The sequence below is a fragment of the Heterodontus francisci genome, unplaced genomic scaffold (assembly GCF_036365525.1).
Source record: "Heterodontus francisci isolate sHetFra1 unplaced genomic scaffold, sHetFra1.hap1 HAP1_SCAFFOLD_236, whole genome shotgun sequence".
Taxonomy (NCBI): Eukaryota; Metazoa; Chordata; class Chondrichthyes; order Heterodontiformes; family Heterodontidae; genus Heterodontus; species Heterodontus francisci.
The window spans coordinates 2,903,371-2,923,205 of record NW_027141158.1 but is presented as its reverse complement, the minus strand read 5'-3'; the positions used below and the strand labels follow the sequence as shown (position 1 = coordinate 2,923,205).

Here is a 19,835-nt window from a genome sequence, read left to right as displayed (position 1 = left end):
AGAACCATGATAGGATTCTGCTTCTCCTCATCTTCCACTCAATCAGCTTCCATATTCAACAGATGATCTTCCACCATTTCCACCACCTTTAATGTGATACCACTACCAAGCACATCTTCCCCTTCCCTCCACTTTTAACATTCCAAAGGGACCATTCGCTCTGTGACACCCTGATGCACTCTTCGCACTCTTCAATCATTCTCAGCACCCATTCCCACAGGAACTTTCCAGGCAAGCGCAGAAGATGCAACCACTGCCTTGTTACCTCCACATTTCTCACCGTCCAAGTCGACAAACATTGCTTCCAAGTTAAACAACGATTTGCTCGTACTGCTTTCTCTTTAGTATACTGTATTTACTGTGTTGACTGATTATGATGCGTCTCCTTTACATTGGCACAGCAAACACAGTGGAGTGATTACTTTGCAGAACACCTTTGTTTAGTCTGCAAGCTTTACCTTTAGCTTCCAGTTGCCTGTCATTTTCATTGTATACTGTACTCCCACTCTGACCTCTCCACCCTCTTTCTCCTGGACAGTTCCAATGCAGGATAACATAAGTTTGAGAAACAGCACTTCCTCTTTCCACTAGACTCTTTACAGCATTTTCGAATGAACACTGAGATCAGCAATTTCAGATCAGATTCCCTCCCCCTTTTTTCTTTATTGGACGATATTTGCCTTCCAATTTGCACCTCCTCTAGAAATGTGCTTTTTACTTGGCCCATTCCAACATATTTTTGTTCTGCATTGTCCGTTTTACCATTTCATCTCTCCTGTCTTTAACCACATCACGGAGCGTTCCTTTCATTCTTTCCTTGTTTCCCCCTTTCTTTAAAAAAACTGCTAAATCTCGAAGTTCTGATGAAAGATCCACAAACTGAAAGGTTGATACTCTTTCTCTCACCATAGATGCTGCCGGAACTGCTGAGTATTTCCAGCACTTACTGTTTTTATTACCTATATTTTAGGTTGTGAAACGTGGGAGCACTTTTGCGTTGAGTAATGTCCCACATTATCAGATAACTGAGCAGATATTCTGTTAAATGAGGGTGCTGGCTGAGAGATAAATGTAATCCTGGAAACTGGGAGAATTTAAATTTACATCATGTTTGTGAAATTTTCAAAGACACAGCACATTGGTGAAATAACGAATTACGTCATTCACTATCATTTTATTGCAATCGGTGTGGTGGAACTTAAAATATATCTCACACTATGTATCTTGCAACAAGTTCACAGTGTTTTCTATTAAACAGCTGATCTTTGCAGAGAATTCCATGATCATTCATATTTGAACTGCCGACATTGATAACAGTTTCAATGCTCGAGCAACATTTCCATTCCATGGCAATGGTCCTGGGAGCATCTTGCTGATTCTATAGCCCTTGAATAATGCCCCAGATTTACCCGGAAATAGATATTATATGACGAGAAGTACTTCCAACTAGTCATTGTATGTATTAAATGTTTACTGGAGTGAAGCTTTGATTCATTTGTAATTTAATTCAGACCAATAAACCCACAACCACATCTCAGAATCTTCGTGACAAAGGAAGCATGGGATCAGCAAAACAAGTGAATCAGAAACCTGTGGAAATAGTCAATGATGCTTGAAAGCAGAATTGACTGAGATGACTCACCCGTACAGATGACACTTGCATCGTTTTCATGTGAGAAGCTAAACTGTTGCCAGGATGAAACAGGACAATCCCACAATCGCGTCTCGTTCCCCAAGCACCTGTAATTTTCCTTCCACACTGGACCAGTTCCCTTCCCAAAGTGAGCTCCTCCCGGGATTGAGTTTACTGTCCCACACTGCAGGTGCTCACAGACCACGTTGGCGTCTTCCATATCAAAGTAACGGTCACACAGCGTTCCCCACTGGTCTCTATGTAGCACCTCCACCCGGCCAGAGCATCTGTTCATCCCACCAACCAATCGAGGTTCAGGTTTCCCTGTATTGGAAACAAATACAAATCCAAATAATTTCTAAATCATCCTCTGCATAGAAACAGCAAAATAGAAAATGGGTAAAAAAAAAGTAGAATTTTATCTACACGATTATCCAGCCATACTTTACACAAATTATCTATCAAAAAACAATTAGAATTACTACAGCAACACAAAAGTAAAATACTGCGGCTGTTGGAGATCTGATATGAAACAGAAAATGCTGGAAATACTGAGCAGGGCTAGCAGCATCTGTGGAGAGAACAAGAGAGTTATGTTTCAGGTCTGTGTCCTTTCCTACACAATAATTACTACAGGACCTCTTTAAGAAGTTGGCTGAATACTCAAAAGTTATCAGCTCTTTTTTCAAACGTTAATCGATTGTTGGACTTTATCTCTTGGGTCTTGGAATATAAAACTCAGAAGGATGTGATGTTTCTGTTGTATCTGTTGTCGCTTTTGGGCACCGCACTTCACAAAACCATTGGCTTTGGAGGTGGTGCTGGACAGAGTCACTAGAATGACAACAATGCTTAAAGCATTACATTATGAAGACAAGTTGCATAAACTTTGTTTGCAGTAGATTGCGTTTAGAATGATTAGACCTTATCGAGTTGACGTGTATAAAATGTTTAAGGGGTTTGATAGATGCGCTAGAGTAGATCAGGAGAACAAATACAAAACAAGGCCATTTAGGAGCTGCTTTTCTTCATGTGGGATGTGGACATCTCTGGCAGTTATTTCTCAACTTTATTTGCCATTGAAATCGTTGTCAGGACCTTCTTCTTGAACTGAAATTGACTGCCTGGGCAATGTTCCTCTGCAAGTTCGAAGGTAGTTAGAGTTAAGTAAAAGGTTTTAGGCATTGTGTGTACCTTTAGCTGCATGTGTCATAAACAGAGTGGGAAGTTTAGAATTTGGTAATTAGTGTGTAAGACTGAAATCTAGCCTTAACATTTAGAATTTAACTTGTAATATAAAAAAGCTGCAAGGCAGTTCATGTTAGCAGTTAATCGTGCAAGTCAAGTTAGCAGTAAGCAGTCAATCAGCTGTGATTGTCCGAACTGGGGTAATTATTGTCAGCTGGAAACGGTCTAAACTGTTGCAACTTGAATGTGCCTGCAAAGGCATATAACATTAGACTTCATTGCAGCAGGATTTGAGTGCAGGAGCAGGGATGTCTTACTTCAGGGCCTTGGTGAGACCACATCTGGAGTACTGTGTGAAGTTTTGGTCTCCTTATCTGAGAAAGGATGCCCTTGCCATGGACAGAGGGCAAAGACGATTTACTAGGCTGGTTTCTAGGATGGCAGGATTTACGTATGAGGAGAGATTGGGTCTTCTCGGCCGATATTCAATAGAGTTTAGAAGAACGAGATAGGATCTCATAGAAACCTATAATATTCGAACAGGACGAGGCAGGCTCGATGCAGGGAGGATGTTTCCGATAGCTGTGGAGTCCAGAACCAGGTGTCACAGTCTCAGGAGACGGGGTATGCTATTGAGAACCGAGATGAGGAGAAATGTCTTCACTCAGTGGGTGGTGAACCTGCGGAATTCTCTACCGCAGAAGGCAGGGGAGGCCAAACAATTACATATTTTCAAGAAGGAGATGGATATCTTTCTTAATGCCAAAGGGATCAAGGGGTATGGGGACGAAACGAAACAGGGTAATGAATTTGATGATCAAACATGTTTTTTTTAATGGCTTGGCAGGCCCGAAGGGCCGACTGGCCTACGCCAACTCCTAGTCCTATTTTCTGTGTTTCTATTTTTCGTCTTCTAGTAAGGCAGAGTTTTACCACAGATTGCAGTGTTAACTGAATACATTTTGAAAATAGTGGGAAGTTAGAGTTTGCTCAGAGTAAGAATTCGGTGTAGAGGGGGAAAAGGAGTTTTTTTTTCATTCTTTCACAGGGAGTGGACGTTTTTGGCCAGGCCAGCATTTATTACCCAACCCGAATTTCCCTTGCAACGATGGTGCTGAGCCGCCTTCTTGTACCGCTGCAGTGCATGCGCTCTCAGTACACCCACAGTGCTGTTAGGAAGGGAGTTCCAGGATTTGACCCAGCTACTGTGATGAAACGTTGATATAGTTCCAAATCAGGATGGTGTGCGGCTTGGAGGGGAACTTGCAAATGGTGCTTTTCCCATCCATCTGCTGTCCTTGTCCTTCTAAGTGGCAGAGGTTTATAAGGAGGTGCTTTGTTTTGTCTGTTAAGCTTCAGTAAGTTAGTGGAGTCACCGATTTAACATAGCGCCACGGCCAGCAGCAGCAGAGAGGCAGAGACCAGACAAATAGAGGGGAAGCAGTTGTCAGGTCAGAGTATGAGGGGACGTGGATAATTTGCAAATAAGTACTAAGTTAATTGGTGAGTGCTCAGTGTTTCGGCGTTAGCTAACCAGTAAAATAGCTTCAAAGCTAAAATGCATCTACACATAATTTTACCTTTTAAATAAAGACAGACTATGTTCTCGCAGAGCAGTTATTTTTTTCTGGATGTAGGGTTTTGTGGATAACGGAATTATCTCGAGGGAGCATGTCCATAGTAGATGTCTCCACCTGCAAACTCTCTGGCTCAGGGTCATAGAGCTGGAGTGGGAATTGGAGATACTCCAACACATACGGCAGCAAAAGGAGTATTGGACAGTTTGCTGCAGATTTTAGTCACATCTTGTAGAGTGGTGCGGGGTCAGAATGAGGCTGTTGCAGTTTATAGTGCACTGCAATGGAAATCCAGATTTGTTGGTGAACGAGGATATGCAGAAAATGGATCTATCCAACAGGAACAATGTACTGGCTATTTGTGAGGATAAGGATGAAGACTGTCAGAAGGGCAGCCAGAATGTTGACCGGGATACGTTGGAACAGGAAGCTGTGCAAAAGGTGGAGGAGTGGAGCATAATGTAATACTTTTAAGTAGTTCAATCATTAGGGTTTTAGGAGTCCCAAACAGTATTTGCCCAACTTGTGCGAAGTGAGAGATATCTCAAATCAGATTGCGAGAATGCAGGGGAAATATTCAGTCGTTGTGGACAATGCAAGGACCAACAGCATAGGAAAGAAAAGGCAAGAGTTTCTTTTCAGAGAGTACCTGGTGCTGAACTATAAAAGAAGATCTCAAGGATTATAATCTCTGGATTATTATACAAGCCGCTTGCACATTTGAATGGGGAGTGGGGGTGGGGGATTAGGGAGGTCAACACGTGGTTGAAGGTGTTGATGTTGGAAAGAGGTGTTACTTTTCATGGTACCCACCACTTGTACTGGGATATTAAATAACTGTTCTGTTGGAATGCGCTTCACCTGAACTGGGTTGGAATAAGGGTCCTAGAATAAAGGATAAATATGGTTGTTACAGGAATCTTAAACTAGTAAGTGGGTGAAGGGAAGCTGGTGGGGTCTGGCTGAGGGGGTAGAGCAACGTTGGGAATCTAACGTAAATAGGCAATACCGGGAGAGAAAAAACTGAAACATGCAATATTTGAGTAAGACAATTTTACAGCTTTACAACAATTGAATCTGCTCTGAAAACAGCAGTTGCTTTCTTGACAAAACAGTTGCTAGAAATACTGGCAGACCTCGACGTTTTGGGCAGTGTACTCTGCCCATTGTCTGGAGAAACAACTGGAACTGGTGGAAGCGATCGGTTTATATGTAGTGGAGAATGGGAATATGGACAGGATCTTAGGTTATTGCATGTTCTTGTTCTGCCTGCTATTAGTCTGTTAATTATATTCCGTGAAAGGTCGGTACATTCCATTGTCCTTGCTGCTGTTTGGTCAGCTACAGTGTATCGTGGCAGGTAAATCCATACTATAGTTCTGGTCGTGGTATGTTGGCTGCAGAGCAGGGGATGGTGTGTCTCTTGAGGAGACACAACCAGATATCCACTGAGGTGCAGGCCACTGTCAGGGGGACGTTGTGGTGTTTATAGATCACCATAGCTTCCCTGATGCAGTGAATGGGACAAGCCTGCCATCGTCAAGTAAGCTCAACTCAAAGACCACAGCATTGAATGGTCCAATTCCAAACTCACCTCATCTATTATGGACTGGCATGCAAGACACAGTTGCATCATAAGTATAAAAGAAAACAAAAACATGGAAAAATAGGGAAAAGAGCCCAGATTCTCGTGAATGGCAGATATACAAAGAATAGCAAAGGGTGACAAAATAGATCGCAAGAGCTACAATACTTTTACAATAACTTCTAAAATAGTTTGTAAGTAAGAGCATTGTAGCCTCATTAAAATGACAATGGTGATATTATAAATGAAAATAAGGTAATGGCGGGAATTATACATAATTACTTTGCATCAGTATGGACGTGGACGTCACTTTTCTTAAGGTTCCTTGTTGCGACAGTTGACCAAAAGCTGCCTTGACGTCGAGGACAGTCACTTTCATCTCACTTCTGGAATTCAGCTCTTTTTTCCATTTTTGGACAAAGGGTGTAATGAGGCCTGAAGCTGAGTGGTCCGACAAACCCAAACTGAGCATCAGTGAGTAGTTTATTGGTACGTACTGCTTGATAGCGCTGAAAACAACACCCTCCATCACTTTGTTAATGATTGAGAGCAAACTGCTGGGACAGTAATTGGAAAATTGCAATTGTTACACGGCTATTTAAAGAATGTTATCGAGGGAATTGAGGGAATTATAGATTGGTTCGCCGAACAGCTGTTGTCAGGAAATTACTAGAGTGTACATTTAAAGATGGAGTGTCTGATCACCTTGAAAAGTTACAGCCAATCAGAGATAGGCAACATGCATTTGTACAAGGTAGATCATGCCTGATGAACCTGCTCAATTGTTTTGTGGAGGTAACTAAAGTAGAGGGCAGGGGAAGCTCAATGGATGTTAATCAGATGGACTTCCAGAAAGCAAACAACAAAATCCCTCATAAATTATTGTTGGCTAAAGTTGCAGCTCATAGGATTTAGGGCAAATTATTGACTACTTAGGACGTGAGCTAAGTGGCAGGAGACAGACAGCAGGGATAATGGGCAGATCATCTAACGGGCAGGATGTGATGGTGCCGTCCCACAGGAGCCTCTACTATTTATTAATGAATTAGATGGCTGGACAAAAAGCCACATATAATTGACATACTCAATATTGCAAGTGAAAAAAATCAACGATATTGTCATCATGCATATTTTAAGCATACATTTGCAACAACGAAAAAAATAGATTAAGTGACTGTGTAAAACCATTACAATATTGGCAAGTGTGAGGTGTCCAATTTGGAATTTAAAATGTTCCAGTATTTTCGAAATGGTGAAAAAACGGAAAATAGACTTCAGGGTCATGGGCAAGGATAGGAAAAAAAGAACAGCAAATGGAATGCTGGGCTTTATATCTAGAGGAACGGAATACAAGGGGCTGAAAATGATGCTACAGCTAAAAACAAAATCCTGGTCAGGTCACATCTACAGTAGTGTTCAGCTGTGTGCAAACAAAAAAGTACTTTGGGCAGTTAGAACTGTGCAAGAAGTATTGTGCGACAAGAACTGATGCGAGGAGTACTATTGATCATATTTTGCAAAAATGATTTCGACTCAGGAAAGGGACAAACAATTACAATATTCATTAATGACATGTTCTTGGGACAATAGTTAATACTAAGGCAGATTGTGATAAAATACATGACGTTAACGAAATTGTGAATGATTTCTAATGCAGATAAATGTACACTTACACATTAGGGTCAGAAGAATGAGAACACATTTTCCTTGGACAATGATAATCTAAATTGTGTCGAGGAGCAATGGGATTCAGGGGTACAGATAGAAAAATGAATACAATAGCAATACGGGTTAACAAAGCTACAGAAAATACAAAAGCATTGAGGATTATTTTCAGAGAGATAAGTTGAAAGGGGAGCCATACCCAGCACAAGGAAAGATTTGCTGTTGATTGGAGTCGGTTGATTGGGTGCGAACTGTTCAGTGTTTCCCTGCTTTTCGAGGAAGTATGCAACTGGGCAATTTTCCACCGTATCAGTTGGATCCTAGTGCTGTAACTGTACTGGATCAGCTAGGCTCCAGTTGTTGCTAGTTTTAGAGCACTGATGTTCAGCACTGCAGCTGGAGTGTTATCGGGCCCCTATTCTTTGTTATGTGCAGTGTGCTCAGCCGCTTCTTAATGTTGTGCACTGTAAATTTAGGAATGGACCGAAAAATAGAAAGCATTTGCACAGCAGTAGCTCATTGGCATGGATTGTCACGCACTACTTCTCACCTTTTGCCAGTCTGAATAACTACCTTTCACCCACACTTTGTTGACTGTTTTGTCGCCAGTTTTCTGCAGTCTGTCATGATCACCCTTCACAGTATGCAATTAATTACCTTGAAACCACATTCACAGTTTTAGGTTTAAAAACTGGACAGACCGCTTGTGACCAGCAAGATGCAACAGTCAGCATATGATCATAGAATGTTTACAACACAGAAGGAGGACATTCAGCCCGTTGTGTCCATGCTTGTTATCGGCAAGAGCTCCTCAGCTGGTCCTATGCTTCTGCCCTTTCCCCATAGCCATGCAAAGATTTTCTCTTCAGGTGCTTGTCCAATTCCACATTGAAAGCCACAATTGAATCTGTCTCCATCAGACTCGCAGGTAGAACATTCCAGATCCTAACCACTCGCTGTGTAAATAACTTATTCCTCATGTCACGGTTGGTTCTTTTCCCATCCACCTTATAACAGTGTTCTCTGGTTATTGACCTTTCTGCCAAGAGGAACACTTTCTCTCTATCTACTCTGTCTATTCCCCTCATGATTTTGAACACCTCTATCAAATTTCCCCGCAGCCTTCTCTGTTCTCAGGAGAGCGACCACAGTTTCTCCAAACTATCATTGTAACTGAAGTATTTCATCCCTTGAACCTTCCTTGTAAATCCTTTCTGCACCCATTCTATAGCATTCACATTCTTCTAATGTGCCGTGCCCAGAATTGTACACAATACGCCAGTTGAGGTGAAGCCAGTGTTCCACAAAAGTTCATAATAACTTCCTTACTTTTTTACATGAAACCGCTACTTAAAAAGGCCAACATCCCATTGACTATTAACCAATTTCTCAACCTGCCCTGCTACCTTCAACGATTTGATCAGAAATACTCCCAGGTGACTCTTGGCTGCAGCCACTTTCTAATTGTACCCTTGAAAAGAGACTGGCAGCAAGCATTAAAAGAAATCCCAAAGTATTCTATAGACAGAGAAATAGTAAAGGGGTGGTAAAAGGAGGAGTGGGGTCGATGAGGGATCAGAAAGAGGATTTACATATGGAGGTAGCGGGTATAGTTCAGGTATTATCTAAATTCTCTGCGCCTGTCTTTGCCAAGGAAGAAGATGCACCCCAGGCAATGGTTACAGAGGAGGTAATTCAGATACTGGAGTGGTTTAAATTAATAAAGAGGATGTATCAGATATACCCTGTTAATAAGAACATACGTATGAACATACAAATTAGGAGCAGGAGGTGGACACTCGACTCGTCGAGCCTGCTCCATCATTCAATATGTTCATGGCTGAACTGATTACCCCACATTTCCACTGACCCCCGATAACCTTCCACCCCCTTGATTATCAAGAATCTATCTACCTCTGCCTTAAAAAATTCAAACACTCTGCTTCCACTGCCTTTTGAGGAAGAGAATTCCAAAGAGTCACAACCCACTGAGAAAAACATTCTCCTCGTCTCTGTCTTAAATGGCCACCCTTATCTTTAAACAGTGACCCCTAGTTCTAGCTTCTCCCACAAGGGGACACATCTTTTCCAAAACCACCCTGTCAAGACCTCTCATGATATTATATGTTGCAATCATGTCACCTCTTACTCTTGTAAATTCCAGCGGAAGCAAGCCTAGCCTGTCAAATCTTTCCTCGTATAGCAGGTCACCCATTCCAGATATTCGTCGAGTAAACCTTCACTGTACTGCCTCCAACGCATTTACATCAGTCCTTAAATAAGGAGACAAGTATGGTACACAATATTCCAGATGTGGTCTCACCAATACCCTGTGTCGCTGAAGCATAGCCTCCCTACTTCTGTATTCAATTCCACTCGCGATAAATGATGACATTTTCCTAGCTTCTTTAATTACTTGTTGTACCTGCATACTAACATTTTGCGTTTTATACACTAAGACACCCATATCTCTCTGTATCTCAGAGCTCTGCAATCTCTCACCATTTAGATAATATGCTTCCCTTCTATTCATACTCCCAAAGTGGACAATTTCCCAGTTTCTGACATTATACTCCATTTGCCAGGTCTTTGCCCACTCACTTAACCTATCTATATCCCTTTGCAGACTCCTTATGTCCTCTTGTCAAGTTACATTCTTACCTATCTTTGTGTCATTAGCAAATTTAGCAAGCATACCGTCGGTCCCGGCATCTAAGTCATTTCTATAAATTGTGAAACGTTGAGGCCCCAGCACAGATCCCTATGGCACACCACTCGTTACTTCTTGTCAACCAAAAAAATGACCCATTTATGCATACTCTCTGTTTCCTGTGAACTAACCAATCTTCCATCCATGTTAATATGTTTCCCCCTATACCATGAACTTTTATTTTCTGCAATAGCCTTTGATGTGGCACCTTCTCAAATGCCTTCTGGAAATCTAAGTACAACACATCGACCAGTTCCCCTTTACCAACAGCACATGGAACTCCCTCAAAGAACTCCAATCAATTGGTTACACATGATCTGCCTTTCACAAATCCATGTTGACTATGCCTGATTACCTTGGATGTTTCTAAATGCCCCGCCATAACATCTTTAATAATAGCTTGTAACATTTTCCCTAAGGCAGGTGTTAAACTAATTGGCCTATAGTTTCTTGCTTGCTGTTTCCCTCCCTTTCTGACCAACGGAGTTGCATTCGCTATTTTCCAATCTAAATTAACCTTCCCCGAATCGAGGGAATGTTGGAAAATTCAAATTAACGAATCAACTACCTCACTTGCCACTTCTTTTAACACCCTAGGATGAAGTCCATCGGGTCCCGGGAACTTGTCAGCGTGCAGCTCCAACAATTTGCTCAGTACCTTTTCCCTGGTGTTTGAAATTTTCTTGAGTTCCTCCGTCCCTTCTATTTCCCGACTTACAGCTAAAACTGGGATGTTCCTTTTATACTCAATAGTGAAGACCCATGCCAAATATCTGTTCAATTCATCTGTCATCTCCTTATTTTCCATTATTAACTCCACAGACTCACATTTTATAAGTTCAACGCTCACTTTATTACCTCTTTTCTTTTTTTTTAAATGTATATGTATATAAACACTTACTATCTGTCCTTATATATATATCTAGCCTTCTCTCGTCTTCTAATGCTACCTGACTTATCAATATTTTTGTCATCCTTTGTTTTTTAAAAATATTCTGTCCAATCCTTTGACCTGCCTCCCAGTTTTGCGCAATTGCAGGCTTTTTCTTTAAGACCTTTGGCTGTTTTACTTAACCACGGATGGTGGGACCCACTCTTGGAATGTTTCTTTCTCGTTGAAATATGAGAAATTGTGCAATCTGAAATATTCCCTTAAATGTCTGCCACTGAAGCTCTATTGACCTATCCCGCAACCTGATTTGCCAATTCACTTTAGCTAGCTCTGCATTCATGGTCTCATAATTGCCCTTATTTAAGTTTAAAATATTAGTCTTGGACCCACTCTACTCTCCCTCAAACTGAATGTAAAATTCAATCATATCATGATCGCTGCTACCTCGGGGCACCTTAACTGTAAGGTCATTAATTATTCCTACCTCATTGCACAATACCAGATCTCGTATATCCTACTCTCTGGTTGGCTCCACAAGGTATTGTTCCAAGGAATTATCCCGAAAATATTCTATGCAGTCCTCATCTAGGCTATCTCTGCCCATCTGACTTTTCCAGTCTAAATTTAGGCGAAGATCTGCCCCTAATTATCACTGCACCGTTCTGACAGGCTGCCATTCATTTATTCATTTATAACCGGCCCCACAGTGTGGTTAATGTCAGGTGGTCTGTACACCACTTCTGACAAGCAAATTCTTGCCTTAATGATTTTTCATCTCTACCCGAACAGCTTCTACATCCTGGTCTCCTGAACTTAGATCATCCCTCACCATTGCGCTAATGCCATCATTAATTAACAGATCTACCCCTCCACCTATTCCTAGCTTCCTGCCCTTCCTAAATGCCATGTATCCTTCAATCTTCAGGTCCCTGTCTATATATATAAATGAACTAAACCTTGGTGCACAGGGCACAATTTCAACGTTTGCAGATGATGCAAAACTTGGAAGCATCGTGAACTGTGAGGAGGATAGCACAGATCTTCAAAAGGACATTGACAATTTGGTGGAATGGGCAGGCAGTTGGCGGATGAAGTTCAATGCAGAGAAATGTGAAGTGATTCATTTTGGTCGGACTGACATGCAGATAAAATATCAAATGAAGGGTTCAATTCTAAAGGGGTTACAGGAGCAGAGGGACCTTGGTTTAATAGTGCATAAGTCATTGACGGTGGCAGGCTAGGTTGAGAGAGCGTTAAATAAAGCATACACGGCCCTGGGCTTTATTAATAGGTGCATCGAGTGCAAGAGCAAGGAATTAAGTTGAACTTGTATGAGACACTAGTTTGGCCTCAGCTGGAGTATTGCATCCAGTTCTGGGCGCCGCACTTGAGGAAAGATGTGAGGGCATTGGAGAGAATACAGAGACGTTTCATGAGAATGGTTCCAGGGATGAGGAATTTCAGTTATGAAGATAGATTGGAGAAGTTAGGACTGTTTTCCTTGGAGAAGAGAAGGCTGAGAGGTGATTTGATAGAGATATTCAAAACACTGAGGGTCCTGGACAGAGTAGAAAGAGGGAAATTGTTTCCACTGGTGAAAGGACCGAGAAGGAGAGGGTACAGATTGAATGCATTTGGTATAATAAGCGAAAGTGACATGAGGGAAATATTTTTTCATGCAGCAAGTATTTAAGATCTGGAATGTTTGGCTGAGAACGTAGTGAGGCAGGTTCAATTGAAGCATTCAAAAGAGAATTAGACAGTATGTGAAAAGGAAGAAGGTGCAGAGTTATGGAGAGAAGGCAGGGGAATGGAACTGAGTGAATTTCTCTTTCAGAGGGCCCATGCAGACATGATGGGCCGAATAGCCCCCTTCTGCACTGTAACAGTTCAGTGATTCTGTGATATTGCCTCTCCTCCTTGTTCCAACCAGAATGTATCAGTTCCCACTTCTCTGAATTAAATTTCATCTGCCACCTGTCCGTCCATTTTACCAGCCTTTCTTTGTCTTCTTGAAGTCGATCACTATCCTCCTGACAGTAACTGGTCAGGATTTCAGTAAAACTCGGCGCTTTTCTTCCAATAGTTCAATGGTGTTGAGTTTAATCGTTTCAACTGTTTCCTGAACTATGTTATCTCTTTTGTTTAATATTCTGTGCATTTCACTTTCTCAATATTAGCCAAAATGTAAATGGCAATGCGCAAGCAGCTGTGGGATCTTACAGAGCAGTTATCTTTGTGATACCCACAATAACTGCGGACCCATTACTTCAGCTCCCCGAGGCTGAGGAACCTCCCTCCCTCCCTCCCTTCCCTGCTCCCCAGTCTCAGCTTCACAATCTGTGTGCTATATCAGATCTGAGGCCAAGCGATCATTGCAGGTGGACAGCTGGGCTGACAGTACATGCCCGGCAGCGGCTGCTGGGTTGATGAATGGAGAGTTGGATTGAGGTTGTGACATTTCCAGCCGTTCAGATAATTCACTGCGGATCCAGGGAAAATCTCAATGGAAACTGCTCTGTCAGCATTGTGAATGTGCTGACTATCAGGTATTGGCTGCTCCCGCTGGAGAATGTTTCTTAAATATAATACTAATTATATACTTTTAAACAGTGATCCTAATATTAAAAATAATTCTAACCGGAGATAACTGGAATTATTATCATCTGACTTTTCGGGAACGGACCGTCCTGGATTGTTTTACTTTCACTTCTTCACAGAAGCTATCAGCCGCGGCGGGAGATGAGAGACTGAGAAAGATTTTTACCTGAGCAGATGACGCCGGCATCATTGGAGTGTGAAACGGAATAGTGATCCCATTGAGCTGACTCACAGTCCCGCAGAGCGGCCTCAGTCCCGCTGCACTTCACATTCCACGTCACAATGGGTCCCGACCCTTCCCCAAAGTGAGCCCGGACCGGTGCAGAGACCGCGGTCCCGCAGCCCAGCTCCCGACACACAACAGTGGCGTCCTGCAGGTCCCAGACATTGTCATACACAGTCCCCCACTGTCCCCTGTAGTGAATCTCAACTCTCCCAGCGCACCGACTGCCTCCATTCACCAGTCTCAGCTTCACCGTCTCTGTAAAATATCAGAAATATCATCAAGCGGTTGGAGTGTGATAAACCCACAGGCTCCCAGCGCCCGGACCCTCCCCAATCACCAGGTATGAATTGACAGGAATATCAGTCTGCACTCAGAACACTAATAAAAATCGGAGTATATATTACACATGAAAAAAGGCAAGGGAAATACTAATACACGGTGCAAACGAGCAGGGAACCAGGAGACAGCCGGATATTCCCACCAACACAGCGGCTCCAATGAGAACTGGGTGGGGACAGGCTCAGAATAGTTCTAACATGCAGAAGTGTGGAGATGGGCGCGGCTGTAATGATCACATGTTTACGTGCTCAGGACTCATTGGACGAACGCAGTGAGACCCCAACACCAGGAAAGAGCAGAGGAAATTGCACCCACACCCAGTACAGCCAATGAAGACAGGGCTGGATGGTGATGTGATCTTGATGTCAGCGCAGATTGGTTAGCTGCAACTTTGGACCGGCAGCAGTGTCAGTGGTGCTGATCCTTCACACTTTGCTCTTCAGACACCCTCAGTTATTGTCCCTCTGCATGAAGGCAGCAGTCATCTCTCAGCTAAAATTAAAGATCTTTAGTCGCAGTATGAGGGACACCCTCCCTTTCTGACTCTCAACTGGGCAGTGCGTTAATCCGTGATCAAAGAAAATGCTGAGATTTTCGCCCAAGTTTCATATTTAATGGGATGGATTAGAGCAGAGAGATAGCAGATAGTGTGAAAATAAAGGGCGATTACCTGACGGGTCAGCCTTACTGTTCCCAGGTCTGCCTGAAATGAGAAGTTAACAATTAGAGTTCACTAGGGCAAGAAATGAATGAAACTGTCAGAAAGATAAAACACAAGTACAACTAACTGCAGGGTCATTATTCCCGTGCCTTGCAGAAGAAATTATATCGGGATCTGTGATTTCATTCCTGAAAACAGAAAATACAGTTTCTGCACAACATTAATATTGGTAATGGGATAAAATATATCCAGAATTGTTTTCACATATACACACACTGACACCCAGATACACTCTCTCCTTGTGCTGATGGTGGGTGGGCTGCATGTATTACCAGTCTGAAGGTACTCTGAGAAGGCGATGGTGATGGTCCTCTCCCTTACAGAATCTTCCAACGAAACAGCACGGAGGGACGCCATTCGGCCCATGGTGCCTATGCTGTCTCTTCGTAAGAGCTGTCTAATTAGTCCCACTCCCATTCCCAATCGCCCTGTAAATTTGTGCTGATGGTGCTCTGATCATTGATGACCCGTATGCAGATACCCTGAGAAGAGGGTGTTGATGGATACCCTTTTAAACCCACAATGATGGCACTGTCAGTGAATTCAGCTTTCCGATCTAAAGTTTGAGAAGGGATGGCAACACAAATTAAAGATTTTCCGATCCTGCTGTCGATTTCAATGCCTTTCAATTTACTGCAAATTCTTCCACCTGTAACTTTCATATATTCTGGAAACGTGTAATTGGGCTATTCTGTCGTTCAATAAATTATATAGCTTCCTCAAACGAAACAAAACAAGATTAACGGTCTGTCAGCCTCCTAACTCCGGGCTGACTGTTTCTTACTAAGCTCTTGCAGTTCTGATATTCTTGTAACCTGCCATCGCCGACGTGCCCTGTTCTTTTACCCATTAATGATGTTCGATCAATGGTCCTGCCGTTTACTGGTTAAGCGTTTCTGCTTTTCAAAAATTCAGTCACTCGGTTGACCTGAACCCAATCCCCCTGATCACAATGTGTCTCACAGGTCTCCAGGTGTTTTTCTGTTCGCAACTTGGGGTGACACAGTGGTGCAGTGGTATGCACCGCAGCCTCACAGCTCCAGCAACCCGGGTTCAATTCTGGGTACTGCCTGTGTGGCGTTTGCAAGTTCTCCCTGTGTCTGTGTGAGTTTTCTCCGGGTGCTCCGGTTTCCTGCCAAAAGACTTGCAGGTTGGTAGGTAAATTGAGCATTACAAATTGCCCCTAGTATAAGTAGGTGGTCGGGGAATGTAGGGATAGGTGAGGATGTGGTAGGAATATGGGATGAGTGTCGGATTAGTATAAATGGGTGGTTGATGGTCGGCACAGACTCGGTGGGCCGAAGGGCCTGTTTCAGTGCTGTATCTCAAAACTAAACTAAACATTATATACGACAGGCGGTGTGTTGACCTGTTCCCCAACTCCCTGGTGAAATTATATCTCCCATGTGTTATTGTCTCTTTGTATACTCTGGTGATATATTAGAGACAACGGGACACCGATTCCTGTCCTCAGCTATGCTTCCCGAGTAATACCATCATTAATTAACAGAGCTACCCCTCCACCTATTCCTAGCTTCCTGCCCTTCCTAAATGCCATGTATCCTTCAATCTTCAGGTCCCTGTCTATATATATAAATGAACTAAACCTTGGTGTACAGGGCACAATTTCAACGTTTGCAGATGATACAAAACTTGGAAGCATCGTGAACTGTGAGGATGATAGTACAGATCTTCAAAAAAACATTGACAATTTGGTGGAATGGGCAGGCAGTTGGCGGATGAAGTTCAATGCAGAGAAATGTGAAGTGATTCATTTTGGTCGGACTGACATGAAGATAAAATATCAGATGAAGGGTTCAATTCTAAAGGGGTTACAGGAGCAGAGGGACCTTGGTTTAATAGTGCATAAGTCATTGACGGTGGCAGGCTAGGTTGAGAGAGCGTTAAATAAAGCATAAACGACACTTGGCTTTATTAATATGTGCATAGAGTGCAAGAGCAAGGAATTAAGTTGAACTTGTATGAGACACTAGTTCGGCGTCAGCTGGAGTATTGCATCCAGTTCTGGGCGCCGCACTTGAGGAAAGATGTGAGGGCATTGGAGAGAATACAGAGGCGTTTCATGAGAATGGTTCCAGGGATGAGGAATTTCAGTTATGAAGATAGATTGGAGAAGTTAGGACTGTTTTCCTTGGAGAAGAGAAGGCTGAGAGGTGATTTGATAGAGATATTCAAAACACTGAGGGTCCTGGACAGAGTAGATAGAGAGAAATTGTTTCCACTGGTGAAAGGACTGAGAAGGAGAGGGTACAGATTTAATGCATTTGGTATAAAAAGCGAAAGTGACATGAGGAAAATCTTTTTTCATGCAGCAAGTATTTAAGATCTGGAATGTTTGGCTGAGAACGGGGTGAGGCAGATTCAACTGAAGCATTCAAAAGGGAATTAGACAGTATATGAAAAGGAAGAATATGCAGAGTTATGGAGAGAAGGCAGGGGAATGGAACTGAGTGAATTTCTCTTTCAGAGGGCCCATGCAGACATGATGGGCCGAATAGCCCCCTTCTGCACTGCAACAGTTCAGTGATTCTGTGATATTGCCTCTCCTCCTTGTTCCAACCAGAATGTATCAGTTCCCACTTCTCTGCATTCAATTTCATCTGCCACCTGTCCGTCCATTTCACCAGCCTTTCTTTGTCTTCTTGAAGTCGATCACTGTCCTCCTGACAGTAAGTGGTCAGGATTTCAGGAAAACTCGGCGCTTTTCTTCCAATAGTTCAATGGTGTTGAGTTTAATCGTTGCAACTGCTTCCTGAACTATGTTATCTCTTTTGTTTAATATTCTGTGCATTACACTTTCTCAATATTTGCCAAAATGTAAATGGCAATGCGCAAGCAGCGGTGGGATCTTACAGGGCAGTTATCTTTGTGATTCCCACAATAACTGCGGACCCATTACTTCAGCTCCCCGAGGCTGAGGAACCTCCCTCCCTCCCTCCCTCCCTTCCCTGCTCCCCAGTCTCAACTTCACAATCTGTGTGATATATCAGATCTGAGGCCAAGCGATCATTGCAGGTGGACAGCTGGGCTGACAGTACATGCCCGGCAGCGGCTGCTGGGCTGATGAATGGAGATTTGGATTGAGATTGTGACATTTCCAGCCGTTCAGATCATTCACTGCGGATCTAGGGAAAATCTCAATGGAAACTGCACTGTCTGCATTGTAAATGTGCTGAGTATCAGGTATTGGCTGCTCCCGGTGGAGAATGTTTATTAAATATAATACTAATGATATAATTTTAAACAGTGATCCTAATATTAACATTAATTCTAACCGGAGATAACTGGAATTATTATCATCTGCCTTTCCGGGGATGGACCGTCCCGGATTGTTTTACTTTCACTTCTTCACAGAATCTATCAGCCGCGGCGGGAGATGAGAGACAGAGAAATATTTTTACCTGAGCAGATGACGCCGGCATCAGAGGAGTGTGACCCGGAATAGTGATCCCATTGAACTGACTCACAGTCCCGCAGAGCGGCCTCGGTCCCGCCGCACTTTACATTAGACGTCACAATGGGTCCGGACCCTTCCCCAAAGTGAGGTCCACGTGGTGCAGAGACCGCGGTCCCGCAGCCCAGCTCCCGACACACAACAGCGGCGTCTGGCAGGTCCCAGAATCTGTCATACACAGTCCCCCACTGCCCCCTGTAGTGAATCTCCACTCTCCCAGCGCACCGACTGCCCCCATTCACCAGTCGCAGCGTCACCATCTCTGTAACATATCAGAAATATCATCGAGCGGTTGCAGTGTGTTAAACCCACAGGTTCCCAGCGCCCGGACCCTCCCCAATCACCAGTCTCAGCTTCACCGTCTCTTTAAAATATCCAAAATATCTAGCGGTTCTCGTGTGTTGAACCCACAGGTTCCCAGTGCACAGACCCTCCCCATTCACCAGGTATGAATTGACAGGAATATCAGTCTGCATTCAGAACACTAATAAAAATCGGAGTATATATTACACACGAAAAAAGGAAAGGGAAATGCTAATACACGGTGCAAACGAGCAGGGAACCGGGAGACAGCCGGATATTCCCAGCAACAAAGCGGCTCCAATGAGAACTGGGTGGGGACAGGCTCAGAATAGTTTGAACCTGCAGAAATGGGGAGATGGGCGTGACTGTAATGATCACATGTTTACGTGCTCAGAACTCATTGGACGAACACAGTGAGATCCCAGCACCAGGAAAGAGCAGAGGAAATTGCACCCACACCCAGTACAGCCAATGAAGACAGGGCTGGATGGTGATGTGATCTTGATGTCAGTGCAGATTGGTTAGCTGGACCTTTGGACCGGTAGCAGTGTCAGTGGAGCTGATCCTTCACACTTTGCTTTTTAGAGACCCTCAGTTATTGTCCCTCTGCATGAAGACAGCAGTCATCTCTCAGCTAGGTAACAGTGTGAGTGGAGCCGATCCTTCACACTTTGCTTTTTAGAGACCCTCAGTTATTGTCCCTCTGCATGAAGGCAGCACTCATCTCTCAGCTAAAGTTAAAGATCTTTAGTCACAGTATGAGGGACACTCTCCCTTTCTGACTCTCAACTGGGCAGCGGGTTAATCCGTGATCAAAGAAAATGCTGAGATTGTTGCCCAAGCTTAATATTTAATGGGATGGATTAGAGCAGAGAGAGAGCAGATAGTGTGAAAATAAAGGGCGATTACCTGACGGGTCA

At 43.2% G+C, this 19,835-nt stretch overlaps 1 protein-coding gene across 1 annotated transcript; it reads right to left on the bottom strand.

The window, feature by feature from the left end:
- Positions 1-1,667: 1,667 nt before the first annotated feature.
- On the bottom strand, positions 1,668-18,872 carry LOC137362347 (deleted in malignant brain tumors 1 protein-like; the record flags this gene model as incomplete). Its single annotated transcript, XM_068026757.1, has 4 exons — positions 18,560-18,872; positions 15,087-15,119; positions 14,018-14,332; positions 1,668-1,957 (listed from the first exon to the last, which is right to left on the bottom strand). Coding segments are annotated over exons 1-4 (951 nt in total), but the record flags the coding sequence as incomplete, so codon positions are not given.
- Between the last annotated feature and the right edge of the window lie 963 nt (positions 18,873-19,835).